The 18,454-nt window shown below is 37.9% G+C and overlaps 1 protein-coding gene across 1 annotated transcript in view; it reads left to right on the forward strand.

Annotated features, from left to right (window-relative positions):
- The window catches only part of Gabrb1 (gamma-aminobutyric acid type A receptor subunit beta1), a 407,586-nt gene that overhangs the window by 301,519 nt on the left and 87,613 nt on the right, over positions 1–18,454 (forward strand). The window contains exon 5 of the mRNA XM_006979677.4: positions 15,200–15,282. Within this exon, the coding sequence (XP_006979739.1) occupies positions 15,200–15,282 (83 nt within the window). The remainder of the gene's footprint in view (positions 1–15,199; positions 15,283–18,454) is intronic.

The raw sequence follows: 18,454 nt of genomic DNA on the forward strand, positions 1-18,454 counted from the left end.
AAGTCTGCAAAACAGAGGGAGACAAGTAGAGCCTGGCATCAAGAAGTTAAAAACTAATTGTTTGAGATAAAGATCCAATTTCATTATTCTACTTATGGATATCCATTCTTCCGGGCACCATTGTTGAAGTGGCCATCCTTTGAAGATTGTATTCTTAGTCCTGTGTCAAAATCAATTGCCTCCACACATTCTGGAAGGTTTATTCCTTCGTGCTAGTTAGTGAGTTTCTTTATATTATAATAGGAGGCTGCTTTATCACCCTAACTTGGTAGCACAATCTGAAATCAAGAACTACAGTACCTATCATGTTGTTGCTTTTGCTCATGAATATCTAGGCTAAATGAAATTTCATGGCTCTATCTGAAAAAAAGGATTGTTTCTTTCTCTTAGGACCATTAAATGATAATACATTGTGCTTTTTATATATCAGTAAGAAAATTAAAGCCAAGTGCTCTCACCAAAAATAAATAAATAAAAGATAAGTACTTGGGGTGACAGATATGTTAATTAGCTTCATTTAATTATTAGACACTGAACTCATATATCACGACATCACTTTGTATCCTGCAAACATGTATAGCTGTAATTGATTAATTTACCGTTTAAAAATAGAAATGACTGCCTTCAAAACTGACATTCTGGTTGCTACAGACTTCCTCTTAAACTTCCTGCTGCCATCCCATCTCAGCCCCTCCTTCCATCCTTCCTTCATCCCCTTAAAACTCTGCCTCTAGGTATGGCCCAGGGTCTCCCTAGCTCTTACCTACCACCCATTTCATCCATTCCTCCTATACTGTCTCCATTCTTTGTTACTTCTTGTGAAGTCATAGAACCACTCTCTATCAGGTGCCCCACAGCCACCACACTTATCTGGGAATCAGAGAACCTACAACTGCCATACTATTCTAGGATCCAGAGGGGACCATAGCAACCAAAGAATAGAACAGTCACCCAGGAAAATTGAGACCAGATGTTTGTACCAGGAATCACTTCAAACACTGTAACTTTATGTGCCTAGGTCCCAGAGCAAACACACACACATATAAAACCAAGACCATGCCTTCTTCAGAAGCCAGCAGCCCTGTTGGAATAGGCCCTGAGAAAAGGAACTTAGCTGAAGCACAAGACAAGAGCTTCAAGATACCAACTGTGAATGTTCACAGATCTTAAAGAGGATATGAATAAATGCCTTACTACCTGTGGAAATACAAATAGTTGATTAAAATAATGAAAATAATTCAAGACATGAGAGTGGAATTTGACAAAGAAATAGAATCACTAAAGAAAACCCAACTGGAACTAAAAAACTGAGGTTGTCAAACAACCTCCTCAGAGGCAAGCCTCCCCAACAAATTAAAAGACATTGAAGAGAGAATGAGACAATGTAAAAGTAATGGACAGCTCAAAGAAAATGGTAAATTAAAATACCTGGGCACAAAACATCCAGAAAATCTGAGATACTATGAAAAGACCAAATCTATTAATAATAGAGGTATAGGAATGAGATGAAACCCTGATCAACAGTACAGAAATATTTTTAACAAAACTGTAGAAGAAAGATCCCCTAATTAAAATGAAAAATACAAGAGGCATACAGAACACCAAATAGACAGGACCAGAAAATAAACTCTGCACAACACATAATAATCAAAACTCTAAATGTACAGAACAAAGAAACGATAATAAAAGCTGTTAAGGAAAAAGACCAAGTCACATCTAAAGACAGGACCACTAAAATAATACCTGATGTTCCAATGGAGACTCTGAACTGAAGCAACTGGGTGGATGTTCCACAAATAGAGACCACAGATACCAGGCATACTACTATACCTAGCAAAACTATCAATCATAATCTATGGAGGAAAAAAACATTTCACAATAAAAACAACATAAAAAATTTCTGTCCACTATATAGTTCTACAGAAGGCATACAAAGGAAAACGTCAGTCTGAAGAGAAGGCTGACTACACTAAAGAGACTCAGGGAATAAATAATCCCAGAACAGTACATCAAAAGACTTAGAAAAAAAACTAAACCACCATAACAGAATAACAGATATTGATAATAAGTGTTCATTACTAACTCTCAATATTACCCATGGTTCCAATTTCCCAATAAAAAGACACAAACTAATGACTGGAATAGAAAACAATGTCCATCTTTTTGCCACACCCAAGAATATCTCACATCAAGAATCTCAGGGTGCTAGATGGTACAGCCACTGTGGGAATCAGTATGTGGATGTTCCTCAAAATGCTGAAAATTGGTCTACCACAAGATCCAGTCATATCACTCTTGGAAATATATCCGAAAGACTACATCTTACCACAAAGGTACTTGCTTATTTTTGTTCATGGCTGCCAGGAATTAGAAACATCCAAAACATCCACTAGCTGATAAATAGATAATGAAAATGTGGTATGCTTACACAATAGAATATTATTCAGCTCTTAAGAGAAATAAAATTTTACTTCTAGTAAGGGACAAGCTATGGGGCAGGGGGTAATATCCCAAGGAAGAGGAAATAGCATATAGTGGAGGGAATAGAATCTTCCAAAGGGGGAAATAGAACATAGTGTTATAAAGAGATAAAGGGGAAACTAGAATAGGAGGATTAAATGGGAAGGGAGGAGGGCAGGACAACACAAAGGAAGGGCTTTTTGAAAACCTAATTGGAGACCTGATACAATATAAACTTCCTAAAATGTACACATATATGAAAGGAATCTAAATGGAGTTACCAGACAATAGGGGAGGGAAGGCAACAACTAGACATGTTATGTCATCAAGTAAAAACCCCAGTGCCAGGGGCCAGAGATATGGCTCAGTGGTTAAGAGCACTGACTGCTCTTCCAAAGGCCTTGAGTTCAATTCCCGGCAACCACATGGTGGCTCACAACCATCTATAATGAGATCTGGTGCCCTCTTCTGGCCTGCAGGGACACATGAAGGCAAAACACTGTATACATAATAAATAAATCTTAAAAAAAAAAAAAAAACAGTGCCAGAAATAGGTCAACTCTTGTAGAATTGTTGGTTAAAATGGTCCCATAGACACCATACACACATAAAACAGCACGGGTTATTGCCAAGGCTATTGGTTGCTCTCCACAATGTGGTGGATGGCAAGGCCCTGTTGCTAAGGACAACACTACTGCTATTGAACATAGAGAAATTGAACCTGAGACCAGCTAGGAGTTTCACCCCACTGACCAGTGTTCACAGTTCTAGAAGGTACTTTGAGCACTATAAGAGAAGAAAAGTAACCGTCAATATCACCCAGATGCAAACCCTGAAACCTACAATAGAGACATGTCTACAAGATATACTGGTATACTAGTGGCACAGATATTAAGGGAGTAACCAACCATTTTTGCTTGGATCTAAAGCCCATTCTATAAGATGGAACACATACCTGACACTGCTAAAGTGACCAAGAACCTGAGATTAGAGAAACCATGGGCCTTAGGAGAAAATCTTCTATTATTCTGCTAAGGGAACAATTAAATGACTCTAGTGACATGTTGGTGTCAGAACAGTGCCTCACTCAGCCCTCATCAGAGAAACTTTTTCTTTCATTAGAGTGTGCCTTTCACAGAGACTAACAACTGGACAATGTGCAGAGAGTGAGAAACTTTTGAGCACTCAGTCCTAAATGGAATGTCTTTACCAAAACCCCCTCCCTCAAGGCTCATGAATCTATGTAAAAAAGGAGGCAAAAAGAATCTAAGGATCAAAGGTGATGGATGACTCCAAGGAAACAGTGTCTTCCAGACACAACAAGATGGTACAGATATGAACTCATAGAGATTGTTACAGCACACACAATACCTACACAAGTTCAAAACAAATGGAATCTCATTACAGACAATGGGAAATGAACATAAAATCCCACCACTAGCCAAGAAGCTATTTGATGTTAATACCTGTCAAAAAATAGAAAATTAGTTTTCTCCAATGGAATGTCACTGAGTATACCTCCAGGGCTGGCCACATGCCTAAGAATAGTTGGCCAACAAAAAAGAGACTTCATGGGATATTTTTGTTTGGCTGTCTGGGCTGTTTTGTTTTTGTTTATGTTTTTTGTTTGTTTCTGTTCTCTTTTATTTTATTATCTTTGTTTTATTATTTATTATCTTACTGGTTTTTGTTCGTCTTGACCTTTGTTTTTTGGTTTTCTATGTTGTTTTTTGGAGAGAGACAGAGGAGAGAGAAAGAGAGGGAAATCTTGAAGTTCAATGAGTAGGGAGGTGAGAAGGATCTAGGAGGAGTTGAGGGAGGGGAGAGAATATAATCAAATATATTACATGTAAACATTTTAATATAAAAGAAATTAAAGAATAAACTAAGAACAAAATTAGGAAAATACATATTAAACAGACAAGAGTGCTGCGCTTTGTTACTTGAGAGCCTATAAGACAGGTAGGAACCAGTTCCAGACAAAAAGGAAGTAAGCACCTGGCCCCTCAGCCTGGTCCTCATTGGAAGCTTGCTTTCTTTGTCATAAAGTTAGACTGCAGACCAGAGTGTTCCCACACCTAGGAGGTGCTTCTCTCTAAACCCAGCAAAAACTAGTGAAGACACAAATAACAAAGCCAAGAAAGAATTATTACTGGAGAAAAGCCTAAGTAAACCCAGTAACTTCATGTGTTCTTAGTTGAGTTCAAAATCATTCATTTTGAAAGTAACTCAACTAAGAAATGCAATTATCAGCTTCCTAGTAGCTTGCAGGAGGAAATACTTCTGCACATGGGTTATGATAACAGCTGCTGAGGTGACTGCAAAAACTTTGAAGGTTGTGTTTGCTAAAAACAGAAGCAAAAGGCCCATTCATTTTTTTACTACAGCCTATAGATACCTGATGGATAATAAAAATAGGATAAGAGGAGGTAGTGAGATAGCTCAGTCATTAATAAGCAAACATGACAGTCTTAGTTTGGTCCCCAAAATTCATGTAAAAAAGCTTGGCATGGTGGTCTGTTCTTATAACCCCAGCATTAGGGGAATGAGGGTAAGTGGATCTCTGGGGTTTGCTGTCTAGCTAGCAGCCAGCCCTCCTGTCCTCCTGGGGAAACTCCAGGCCAAATGAAAGCCCCTGTCTCAAAAGATGAAAACTAGACAGCATCTGAGAAATAACACCCTAGGCTGACTTCTGGATTCCATACACACATGCCTACATTTGCATACATGTGTACCCACAAAAAATTTATACGCATAAGCACTCACAGTTGTGCCCACACAAATGCGCTCTCTCTCTCTCTCTCTCTCTCTCTCTCTCTCTCTCTCTCTCTCTCTCTCTCTCTCTCTCTCTCCCTCTCTCTCTCTCTCACACACACACACACACACACACACACACACACACACACACAACTTGTCATTTCTGTCTTTATATTGTGTCTGTCCCCTTTGTCACCTCAGTCTTTGAGTTATCCTATACTCAGCTCTGCATTTAGCTGTCAATCATTTCAGAAACAGTTGTCCAAAACTACATTAGCTTGGTCTATTGCCCACAGAAGCAAATATATGTGTGTGTTCTACTCTGCCCTTGTATTTCCCATCAATTCCAGTCCTAAAAGTCCTTCAGTCCTATCAAGGTCCCGGGTGCAAGATGATAATGCCAGATACAAATCATCAGTTGCCAAAAGGAGTTGATTACTTATTGTCCACCAAGCAAGGCCTGGAGACTTATACACAGGAAGGAAAACATCTTTCAAAATCATGCCATGGCCCGTGAACAACTACCAAATTTTAGCCCACTGTAGAAAAACCATTAAAAGACTAACAGTCCCCTTGTCAAGTGAATACACTGGTCACCTCTGGATAGAGCTTTAGCTTGGCTGCCTCAAGTTGAGGTCCAATAAAGAAGCCTTGCCTGTGCTGTTCATAGCATGTGGCTCTCTCTCTTTTCTACTGCTACTATGTCCTCAGGTCCCACCATACGTAACTGCTGACAGTGTTGGTTTTCTTTTTAAGCAAAGCTAAAAATAATGACAGCATGAATGTGCAGTTGGGTGTTTTTAACCTTTATACCCATAGTTACCATATTCCTGATTTCTGGTAGGTCCTCTTACCTTTTTATATTCATCATTAATCAGATAGAAAATGCCCCAAATTATTGCTGACTAAGTGAATACTAAAATTATGATAAGCTTCAAATTTTAAGTATATTTCCCTGATATAGTAGAAATTTTACTGAACCAAATGTTCTCTCCTTAGACTCATCTAGACTAAATAAAACATTCAGAGGAGTCACTGCTCTTGAGTCCAGCTTGCCTGAATCTGAATCTACTCCAAAATTGGAGCATTTCTACATTCCATCAGGTGTCAGTTTCCTTAGCTTTGATTTTTTTGGGGGGACGATAACAGGACAGTAAGACTAACATAAGTAGGGAATTAAATAATTTACTATGGAAGTCAGAATGCCATCTTTCCCTGGGATGTCATGTCCTAATTCTCTGAGCCTGGGAGTATATTACCTGATACAGTGATGGAGACTTTACAGATGGACCCAACGGAAGCATAGGAGTCCTTAAAGAGTACAGCAGAGTGTCAGAAACTGAGGAGGCATGAGAAGAGAGGTGGAGTTGGAGGCAATGTGCTTTGAAGATGGAAGAAAGGCTACATGAGCCAAGGAATGATAACAGCCTCCAGAAGATGGAAAGGGCAAGGAAATCGATTCTCCCTCACAGCCTCCAGACTGAACAGTCATTGCTTTCATTTCAGGACTTCTAAAAAATTTTTAAATGTATTATGTCCATATATGTTTGTATGTGTTTGAAAGGGATGGTATGGTGTGTGTGTGTGTGTGTGTGTGTGTGTGTGTGTGTGTGTGTGTGTGTGTACAGACAAACTAGTGCCACAGTGTGTGTGTGGAGATTAGAGGACAATTTGGAGGAGTTGAGTCTCTCTTTCCACTACAAGTTCCAGTAATTTGTAATGTTTTAAGTCACTATCTGTGTGGTTCTTTATCATGGTAGCGATAAAAACCAGTCTACAATGCTCAGTACAGTGCCTGTCACATACTATCCTAAACATATGATACTACCTAAGCCACACTGACCCCATAAATCCAGGTGGTAACAGTGGATTAAACCTACAGTCTTCTATTGTGTGAGTTGACTATCTTCCCCAGGTTGCTGAAGCTTCCCAAAGGATTTGTGTGCTTTCTCATCATCAGCGTGGAACCCTAGAAGGTCTGCTCTCAATGAACTGACTTAGTCAAGAACAACTGTCTGTCTTGGTAGAGAACAGTTACAGGACATTGGTCTATAAATGCCATCACAGTATGTAATTCAGTCCCAACAACAAGAATGAAGTATTTATTCATGTGGGCTTTAGTGTATATGTGCTCCTAGGTGCACATTGGGTGTTCACTGGGCATGGATTAGGTGAACAGAGAAAAACGTATGCCACAGATAGAAAAAAATATTAAAATTTGATGCCAGGTATGGTTATTCATAAATATTCAGGGGTTTATTTTTTTTTAACACCGCACCACTTGGTTCCCACGTGTAAGTGGCTCTTAAATCTCACATAGTAGGGCATCTCTTTTTGTTTCCTTAGCAGTCATGCCTAATGCCCACGGGATTTTGTCTTCAAATACCAACATGTTTGCTACACAGACTAGCCTTCCTAGCACTCATTCAAAGTTAAAGTAGGCAATATGGAAGTGCACATTCTGAAAAAATAATATCTATGTGTTTTTTAGTCAGGACCTAGTCTAGCCTATTGTCTTTTCCCATCAGTTTCTTTGAGTGACACACCTAATAAGGATTAAAGATGTATCTGAGAGGCCAAACAAGCTATAAGCCATTCTGCAAACACTTCACTTGATAAGATAGATAGCAATCCTATCACTGCTCCTTTCAAACAGTCTCACAGTCATGGGTGCCAGGATTTTAAGGTCCATATAGGCCGATAGTCCTGGTATAGAGTTTTGTCGGCATCAAGAACCATACCAGCTCAGACATTAGAGATAATTTGCAGTTCCAGTGGTACCTAAGGTTGATGGCCCTGTAACTTAAACCTTAATGAATAGAAACTACAGCAACAGAAGCCCTGCTCTGGGACCACGGTTATAACAGCCCACTGCAGTTTCTGACCTAACCTTCAAAATGTCAATAAATTAGATTATAATGTAAGCTGTTCTAAATGTCTTTGAAAGAACAGATGAATGTTCTGCTATCGGGAAGCCACCTCTGGGAAATTTGTCTTTAGAAGAATGATTAACTAATGCCTTTGCCTGTAGCTGGTTCTTCCCTGTTGTTCTTTGATTCACTATCTGCTAGGAACAGTCTTTCCACACACGGAGGATGAATACCTTCAGCGTCGAACATTAGAAACAGCAATTTTAAAGGAAACAATTAAACTTTTGAAGCCCTTAATCAATCCAGTTTTGTGATCTTTGATACCTTTAATTCCACGAAATGTTCATGTGATCATCTTGCTTCATTCACAGAGAGCACATTCCCACGAGGATGTGAATTAATTGTAGTGGTGGTTCACCGCTGCCGGCCATCATATTAGACAAGAAAGACAAATGGAAATACAGGGAGCAATTATTCTTAGAGATGTTCACTGGTGCTTCTCACCCAGAGACAGAAGAGCCAAATAGTTCTGCCCAGGGACATCTCTCTTTTTATTGATGGTCTTGGGGATTTCTGCTGAGCAATTTTTCCTGTGCCAATTGCTCATGCACTCAGCTCACTTAACCATAAGTATTATGACATCTAGAAATGCCAAACTCTTAGCATCCAAGTCCAACTCTCTGCTATCTACATTTGTCCAGACGAAAGCCTAGATATGTGAGCATCTGCTTGGGTCAGATTCCTGTTTGAGTCCCAATGTTCTTTCTCATCTCAAAGACCCTGATGAGTATCTGTGGACTATATTAGTATTTTTGTAGCTTTCCTCCAACTACTACTAAGTAATTTGGGAAGGTTTTCTTCCTGGTCCAAGTTGGGCTTGTGAAACTCTTCTGCGAGTTATGAATTTAGAGAACAGACATCCCAAGATGGAGGTGATTTTGCATCAGGCCACCCTAGCAGCTTCACTTCTGCAGGTTCATGGCTTGCTTCCCTTGCTGAATTTATTAATCATTTCTCTCTTGCATCGCAATGGGATATATGAGGAGAGGTCAAAGAACCCAAGCGATAAGAGTACAAAGCACACTGAGGATGGGTCAAGCCTTACTACAATATGTGGATTCTGGTAATGAAATCAATTTTATATCTTACAAGTATTAATGAATGAATTAATCGTAACAGATAGAAATGGTAACTTCAGTAACTCTCTGAAAAATTTGGGGTTTTCAGCAGCAGCCCTGAAAACATACATAAAAGTAACTTTATATAGACTGAGCAGGTTGTATTTATGTATTTAAGAGAATATATATATATATACATATATATATATATATATATATATCTCAACAATTAATGAAAAAGGAGATGCCATGCGTTTGCAAGTGAGCAAGAAGGGGTATGTATGTGTGAGGGTTTGGAGGGAGGAAAAGGAAAGGGAAAATGATGCAATCATTATAATTTCAAAAATTAACTAATTTAAAAATGCAACAATAATAAATTGGTACTAAGGGAGATGTAGAACCAGTGTCTATTGTCTCATCCTATATTGTCCTTGCTTTCAAATGTATGTTCTCTTTTAAAAGATATAACATCTAAGCTGACAAAGTGATTTAGTACTAACAATTAATGACTTTCATTTATACTATATAGACTGAGGTTTCCTGTAAGATTTCATTTTATTAAAGGTTTTATCGGAGGAAAAATGTTCAAATGCAGGATGTCACAGAGGTTCTTAACCTCAACAACAGTATGTTGTGAACAGGTGGAGTTGGTATTCTAGAAGGCTGCCCTGTCATGACAGGATGCTTAGCAGCTACACTGGCCTGTGGTGGTATTGTGTTCCCCAAAATATCGTGTACCTTAATAAACTTATCTGGGGTCAGAAAACAGAAAAGCCACTAGTTAGGCAGTGATAGCACACGCCTTTAATCCTAGCATTCCAGAGACAGAAATCCCTCTGGATCTCTGTGAGTTCAAGGCCACATTGGAAACAGCCAAGCATGGTGACACACGCCTTTAATCCCAGAAAGCCAGCCTTTAATCCCAGAGAGTGGTGGTAGAAAGCAGAAAGATATATAAGGCGTGAGGACCAGAAACTAGAGCATTTGGCTGGTTAAGCATGTGGCTGGTTAAGCTTCAGGCTTTCCAGCAGCAGTTCAGCTGAGAGCCATTGGGATGAGGACACAGAAGCTTCCAGTCTGAGGAAACAAGACCAGCTGAGAAGTTGACCAGGTGAGGTTAGCTGTGGCTTGTTCTGTCTCTCTGATCTACCAGCATGGACCCCAATAACTCACCTCAGGTTTGATTTTATTAATAAGAACTTTTAAGATTCCTGCTACACTGGCCTCCATTAAACTAGATTCTAATACCAAATTCCAGTCCCAACACAATAATCAAAAATACCTGAAGGCATTGCCTAATGTCCCTGGTGGAGACAAATCCTTCCTGGTAAGAAATATCATTTCTGAGTTGTGGAGGATGGGAAGACTCACACACTGGAAGTCCCCCGTACATGTTCATGTGTTCACATCTTTACAATATTTTATTAATCCTCAGCTGTCAAAAAATACAGTAGACAGAGTAATTTTCACAAGTGTTTTAGTACTTAGTGCATTACCTTACACTTAAGATGTAGAGCCAATCTTCAGTCTACAATGGCTGTGCTGTAAAACTGTATTTCCAGACTAGAGACACTCATGCTATATTGATAATGGTAAATCTAAATTGGATGACCTATATGCTCATGGAAGCAGGGAGAATACTGGAATATAATTAAATCCCGTATGTGGTAAATTCTAGAATAAAACTACTATAAGAGCCGGGCGGTGGTGGCGCACGCCTTTAATCCCAGCACTCGGGAGGCAGAGCCAGGCGGATCTCTGTGAGTTCGAGGCCAGCCTGGGCTACCAAGTGAGCTCCAGGAAAGGCGCAAAGCTACGCAGAGAAACCCTGTCTCGAAAAACCAAAAAAAAAAAAAAAACTACTATAAGAATATTTTGTAGAACACATTGAAAAATGTAATTAAACTTTAAACTCCATTGTGCTGTTCTCTAATGTTAAAGTAAATCTAAATTAAATTGTTTCATGCTCTGGTTAAGAAGGATCCAACGGCATGTCCATATGAACTGTTACCTAATTAAGGTGACATGGAGAATTAGCAAAGAACTAGGGTTTACCTAACAATGCCTTTTAGAAAGCATCCAGAGTCCTACAGTACCTCATTTGCCATCTTTAATATACACTCTGATGTATATGTTCATTAAAATAGATATGACATTTGTACTGAGGAAGTGATTTTACATAAATACAATATAGTTTTCAGTTTTTCGTTTGTACTTTATATGTTCAGGTTGCCTATAATATTTCATTTTGTTTAAGGTTTCTCAGAGGAAACATATGTCATATGTATATACAGTTTTTAAAAATTATGTGTCACAATGAAGTTTTGATCAGTAATGACCTCCACATGTTATGGTGGTCTCCTAATAGTACAATGAGATGGAAACCTTCTATTGCCTGATAGTAATGCTGTGTTTACGTCACAGCCCACCATCACGACTTTACACTTGTTTGTGGACATGCAGGTATAAACAAACCTACTCTGCTGATGATCATTAAAACACAGTCATTAAGTGCCTGTGCTCTTTTTTATACATTTATAATAGTACCCATCATTATTTTAGAAGTAAGTGTAAGTTTAATGTAAAACAAAACACAATGTTATATTGGTGACAGTTTCATATAGTTTGTGTTTCTCGCTCTCTCAGCTATACCAAAGGGCTAGCCCAAGAGATAAACCTATATCACACAACTTTGTGGAACCACACTCTATAATGTTCATGCATCACAAATAGGAACTTCTCAGTTAACTTTCCTGATGCTAAGTGAGGCACACCTGTATGTTATGTATGCAAATATATGTAAATACAAATACATAGTGTGGCTATACATATCGATGTTTTATATTAAAATAATATAAGCTAAGATTTTATATATATATATATATATATTTGTATGTATGTATGTATGTATCTGGTAGCCTATTGTACTATATATAGTGTCTTTGTGTATATCCTGAACATTGTATTATATGTATCCAGAACATTTTCATCTACAAAACTGAACAATAGGAAACAATGTAAATGCCTACCAATGGAAAATTAAGAAAGTAAATTGTCATTCTCCTACAAAGGAATGCATCACAGTAAAGTTTTTTGTTTTTGTTTCATTTTGTTTTTTGTAATAATGACTTATTGTTTACTGATACTGAAACTTTGTGGGTTGGACTACTATGGAAGAGACCTTCCCTCCCTAAAACAATTAGTTGTTTTATTTGCATAGAATTTCTCATCTGTAGTAATTTGCTATGGTTTACTTTCTGTTGCTGTGATAAAGATTATAACCATGAGTTACAAAGCAGCCTAGAGAGGAGAGGGTGTATTTGGCTTACACATCCCAATCCCAGTCCATCAGTTGAGGGAACCCAAAGCAGGAATTCAAATAGAGCAGGAACCTAGTGTCAATAACTGAAGCAGAAAAGATGGGAAGAAATCAGCTTACAAACCTGCCCCCCAAGCCTTGCTCAGCTTGCTTATTTATACAACCCAGGACCACCTGCCCAGCTGTGACACCACCCACAATGAGTTTACCCCCTCCCATAATCCAGAAAACATCCCATAGACTTGCCCACAAGCCAATCAGATGAAGTCATTTTCTCAGTTGAGATCCCCTCTTCCCAGATGACCCTAGCCTGTGTCAAGTTGACAAAAAACACTAATCAGAGCATACCTAGTAAGGTGTATGAAAGAAAAAGAAACTTATAGTTAAATCTGTGTCTTTTGAGTTAAATTATCCTTATACTTTTTGTAGGCTGCTTTTAAGGAAGTAATTTTCAATTCCCAAGTGATATCAAAACATTATTAAGAGTAGAGTAGCCATTTGAATATCAGTTACACTCAGCCTCTATATTCCAGGAAAACATCCCTACAGAAAATCCAGGGATGATGGAAGTCCAGGTAGGATCTAACTCCTAAGGTCAATTGGGTCAGTAAGTGTGGTGTAACTTTGGATTCCAGGACAGAGCTTCCTCACTCAGTACACAAAACCTGTTGAGTGTAAATGGGTCAGAGTTTGTGAAATGAATCTGACAATCCAAGTGGGGTCTATGAGGCACCATAAGACATAAAAGGCTGATTTCATTCCTGCTATTGCATTGGGTGGCATGGGGAGGAAAAGGTGGTATTTGATGCATAGTAAAGCTTCCTCTTATTCATAAATTCTGCAGATACTGATGTAGACATTGTTATAGAAGCTAGAGAATATAGTAAATGGTATGAGAAATATCAGCTGTAAGAGTAACTTTTATATGAGGAACATCTGCTAAGTACAGATCACTGAGAGAATAATTTTGCACACATTGAATCTTTTTATCCACACAATACTCCTAGGTAGAAGATGTGTTGGTTTATGAGAGCACTAAGCCTAATGGAGCTAATTTAACCAACCCAAGCTCACACACATTAGTGAGTATAAAAGTAAAACTCAACCCAAACTACAAAGTTCTTGACAGCTTCACTGTAATGTCTTTGACTTGTAGCTATTGTATATGATGAATTAATTACATTAATAATGGATGTAATAGAATACTAGCAAGCTAAAATTCAACAGCACCTTCCTTCACCAGGAAAAAGTGGGATTTATTTCTGGAACAAAAAGATTGTTGAACATACATAAATCAAGCTGTAGGATAAGCCCTTAACAGGATGAAGGACAAAATCCACATGATCATCACAAAAGATGCAGGAAAAGTTCAATACATTTTCAGGATAAAGATTGTCAAAACCAAGTCATAAAGGGAATTTACCTCTCTATAACAAAGACTAGGAATGGAAAACTCCAAGCCTCAAAATCAATAGCTGTTGAAATCAAAGCCAAAGGATCACATTTTTCTGACATCAACATACAATTTTATAATAAATATACAACTTTACAATAAACAAAAAAGCCCAAGGGTGTCATTAAAAACAATCACATAAATGAGGAGACCAGAGAACCCAGATATAAAGACATATCTACAGTCAGCTGACCATCAGCAAAGGCACCTAGAACAATGGGAAAAGATGGTGTCGTCAACAAATTGTGTTTTGAATACTGTACAACCACATTCAAAAGATATTCCAGCATATTTGGAGTCTACCTTACATCACACATAAAATCAACCAAATATCAGTCAAAGAATTATACACGAAAATGAAGTACTAGCAGGAAACATGGGGAAATCTTGGCACTGAGTTTGGTAATAACTTTGAGGCCATGAAAGAAAAATCACAGACAGCAAAAGCAAAATTAGATGGTTGGGATTTTTAAAAAGCTAAAATTTTTTGTACAGCAAGGAAAATAATCAGTTCATAATGAGAGAAAATGCTTGCAATCTATGTATTTCATAAATAGCTAATAGCCAAAATCTACAAGGAATGGATCCCAACAAAAATGTTTTTAAAAACTGATTCCTCTAATGTAGTGTTAAATTCAGTGTTGCAGCATGGGGATTTTTTTATATTAAATTAAATATGAATAAGGAATACTGACTTAATGGTTTCTTTTTTTCCCCTCTATTGTCTTTGTGTGGTTTAAGAATCAAGGGAGTGAGTACCTCATAAAATGCACTGTGGAATGTGTGCTCTTTTTTTTCCCTAATTTTTGAAAGAGACTGAGAAGACTTAGCACTGATTTCCCTTTGAGTGCTTGGGAAATTCATCCATGAAGTCATATGGTCTGGGTTCCTTCTTGTTAAAGTTTTTGACTACTGATTTAACCTCTAAGACATTGGGATCTTTACACTTTTCACTTCTTGAAGATGCAGCTCTCTAGAAATTTATCCATTTCTGTCTCTTTATCTGGTTTATCTACCCTACTGTGGTATAATGGCTTGTGGTGGTCTTTTAGGAGGTTCTAAAAGTTCTGCCATCTGGTAAACATGATGCAAGGCTAAGAAGCTTAGAAATAAAATTTCACTACTAAAAAAATTTAAGTTTACACTTGTTTGCTGCTTGGCCTCTGTGTGTCCATGAAAGATCCCCACTTACATCATGTCTGTCTTCTCTCTCACCCCCTAGGATCACAACCACTGCAGCATGCATGATGGATCTTCGAAGATATCCTCTGGATGAGCAAAACTGCACCCTGGAGATTGAAAGTTGTGAGTTACTTGTACAGGGAATGGAAAAGAGGGATCTTTGCCTGCCCCAATTCAAGTCAACCTTTCTTTGAGTTAATTGGAACTGGGATATTTTTGGCTGCTACCTTTTTTCAAGGGGTTCACAGTTAGTGGCATTTCCTCTCATATTGGTGGTTCAAGGGTCATTTCCGTGACATTTTCATTTGGACAATTAAGGAAAGTCCACTTATTTTGATTCATAAATGTATAAACTCATGCTCTCTTCATCTTCTCTCAGAACCTCCTAATATCCAAGCTTCGTTAGGTGAAAAAAGAAAACATTTTCTTATCTGTTAGCCTGGAAGACTGTAAATGGTCTTTTAGAAATACGCTCTGGGACAGTATTGTGTGAATGGTGTGTTTTTACCAGTGAAAAACATATGACAATAAATGACACCTCAATAGGCTTCTGCTTTAGGTCAAATAGTTTTTCGTGTCTGTGGGATGATTTTGGTCTGTACTTATGAGGCTGTTTTTCATTGACTATGAATAATATGAATGTTTTAATCATTAAGATCCAACCCACCAAACTATCCTTGTGTCATTGTTTCTCAGTCATCAACCTGCAGGCCTTTGAGCCCATTCATTGTGAGTACTAGAGATCAAGCATTTATTTGTTTTGAGAGTCACAAAAAGATGCAGGAGTTAACTCTATCACTTACTGAAATGTGAAAAATCAGCAGGTGTGTATTTTGATCATCTAAAATACTTTCTAGAGCTAAATGTCAAGAAGCAAAGGGAAATGAAATCCTTTCAGCTGACCTTACAGTGTTACTGAAGAATAAATGTGTTTCTCTACTGTGCTGTTAAGCAATTACGTAAACTTTCTAGTCTCATTGCACAGAAATAAAACTGTTCCTATAGAGAGGGCACTAAATTTAGATACAGCCATCATCCTACTCCCAATGGGATGAATAAGAAAATCCAGAAATGTTCTTCCATTAATATTTTGATTTTAAAGGTCATAAAGAACATGGTAAATATTAAAATGTATTATTTATTAAAATGTTAATGTTGACTTGGTTTAAAGGACAAAAATGACCAAATTGGAAACATAACTGTGATCCTTAATTAATGGCTGATAATAGTTTATAAATACAGCAGAGCTTTTGTTCAGAAACTAAATCATTACCTTTGAAACTGGAGTAGAAAGAGAAGAATAACTTGTGGGCTAATGACAGATATGGGTTACCATTCACCTTCAGCTACTTGTCCACTGATTTTGTGATTTTCTTAAACTTTGGCTTCCTTTGGAAAGCTTTGTAATCTGAAACGTTCTTAAAATTCTAGGATCCACAGGGTGGTGGTGGCACATGCCTTTAATCCTAGCACTTGGGAGACAGAGGCAGGCGGATCTCTGCAAGTTCAGGGCCAGCCTGGGCTACAGAGTGAGTTCCAGGAAAGACTCCAAAGCTACACAGAGAAACCTTGTCTCAAAAAAAAAATTAAGATTCTTGGTTTTCATCATTCAGTTAAGGAGCAATGAATTTTGCAAAGTATTTTAATTGATTCTGCTCTAAGAATTACCAGTATATTCTCCCTCAAAGCATAATGAGTTTCCCTACAATTTCATAGTGAGTTGTAGATTGACATTTTTCTTAAGATGACAAATTTCTTTATTTATACTAGGAAGTATGCAGTCTTTCAATCCATTCATCATACTACATAATGACCAAAACAATAAATAAAGCAGAAATTAAATATTGCCTTAAAAGGCTCTACAGAGGCAGAAACATGATAGAAATAAAGAGTCAAACAAGAACTACGACCCATTGCCTTCTATATGTTAAACTAACAACATAGTAGCATGTGACACCTCCATGATAAAAGCATGTCTGAGAGATACAGTGTCTGGGATACAGAGAACTAAAATAACCAAAGGCAGGAATTGCAGAGGGATGGGGATTCAAGCCCAGTTCTACTCCACCACAGTCCTCTGTACTCCACGGGTGAGGAAGGTAGCTGAGGCTCCACAGCTAATGGTACACCTGCTCTCAGCAGGGCCAGGAATCCTGTGTTAATCAAAAACAGGTCTAGATTTCACAATATCATCTCTGCTACGGGTCAAGAATCAAAACTAGAAGCTGAAGCAGAATTTGGTTCCTGGGTCACGTGCTGAAAAGGGAGGGTATCTTAAAGATTCAGCAAACCAGGCAGGCCTTGATTCCATTGAAAATAACCGTGTGAGTATGCACATACTCACCCGGAAATCTCAGAGTTGCATAGCTCAACAGTGTGTTTAAAATATTCTTCATCTTAATAATTAACTAACTAATGTAATGAAATGTAAAATCTTAAGAATAAAAAACTATTATGTGGTGCAGGAAAACACACTAAAAATACGGAGTCTGTATTTCCTTGCCAACTTTGCTTGCTTTGCTTTTATTCCACCTAAATACAAAATACACTGGTTATTCTTTCATGTTTTTTTTTAACTCTCCATAACTAAATGTGTGTGTGTGTGTGTGTTTTTTTTATGAAACAGATCGTCCTCAATTGACAATGTATTGGACAACAGCTCAGCTTTAATGGACCTAATATCAGTTAGATTATGAGAATGATAAAGTAGACATTGCTCAATATAGGACTGAGCCAATCAAACTTCTCTGTGGCTAACCGAGTGGAAACATTGCCTACATTACAGAATTTACTAGTTCGTATGTGTAACCCATTAAGACTGGGGAAACGTTTCCCGCGGTTAGGTCCTTTGAGATAAATTAAAGACATTTTACTTATTTTTAATGCCATCTAATCAACTAAAATTGCAAAGGCCATAAAGTCTTGTTAAACCGAAAATTTACTTGGACTTGGAGCAGAGTAATAGCTTTATAGCCCCGGGATGTCATAAAATGAAGCAGTGGCATATAGAAAAATCAATCAAAGAATTTAGTATAACGAGGATTTGGAATTCAAAATCAATAAAGCTATCATATGAAGGTTGGATAGCCACAAGCCTTGTGGAGATACAGGTAGGTCTTAGGATAAAAATCATGGATAATTATTTGGATGGCTTTTCCCACTTTCTTCGGCAAGATTAAGGAAAATCTTTAATCTCTCCCTTTCACTTTCAACATAGGCTGTCACCTGTTGACTATACTCAAAGAAGTAGAAGCCAATTTCAAGTCTGAAATCTGTGTCCTCACCCACACATAAC

Source organism: Peromyscus maniculatus, chromosome 10 (genome assembly GCF_049852395.1).
Source record: "Peromyscus maniculatus bairdii isolate BWxNUB_F1_BW_parent chromosome 10, HU_Pman_BW_mat_3.1, whole genome shotgun sequence".
Classification (NCBI taxonomy): Eukaryota; Metazoa; Chordata; class Mammalia; order Rodentia; family Cricetidae; genus Peromyscus; species Peromyscus maniculatus.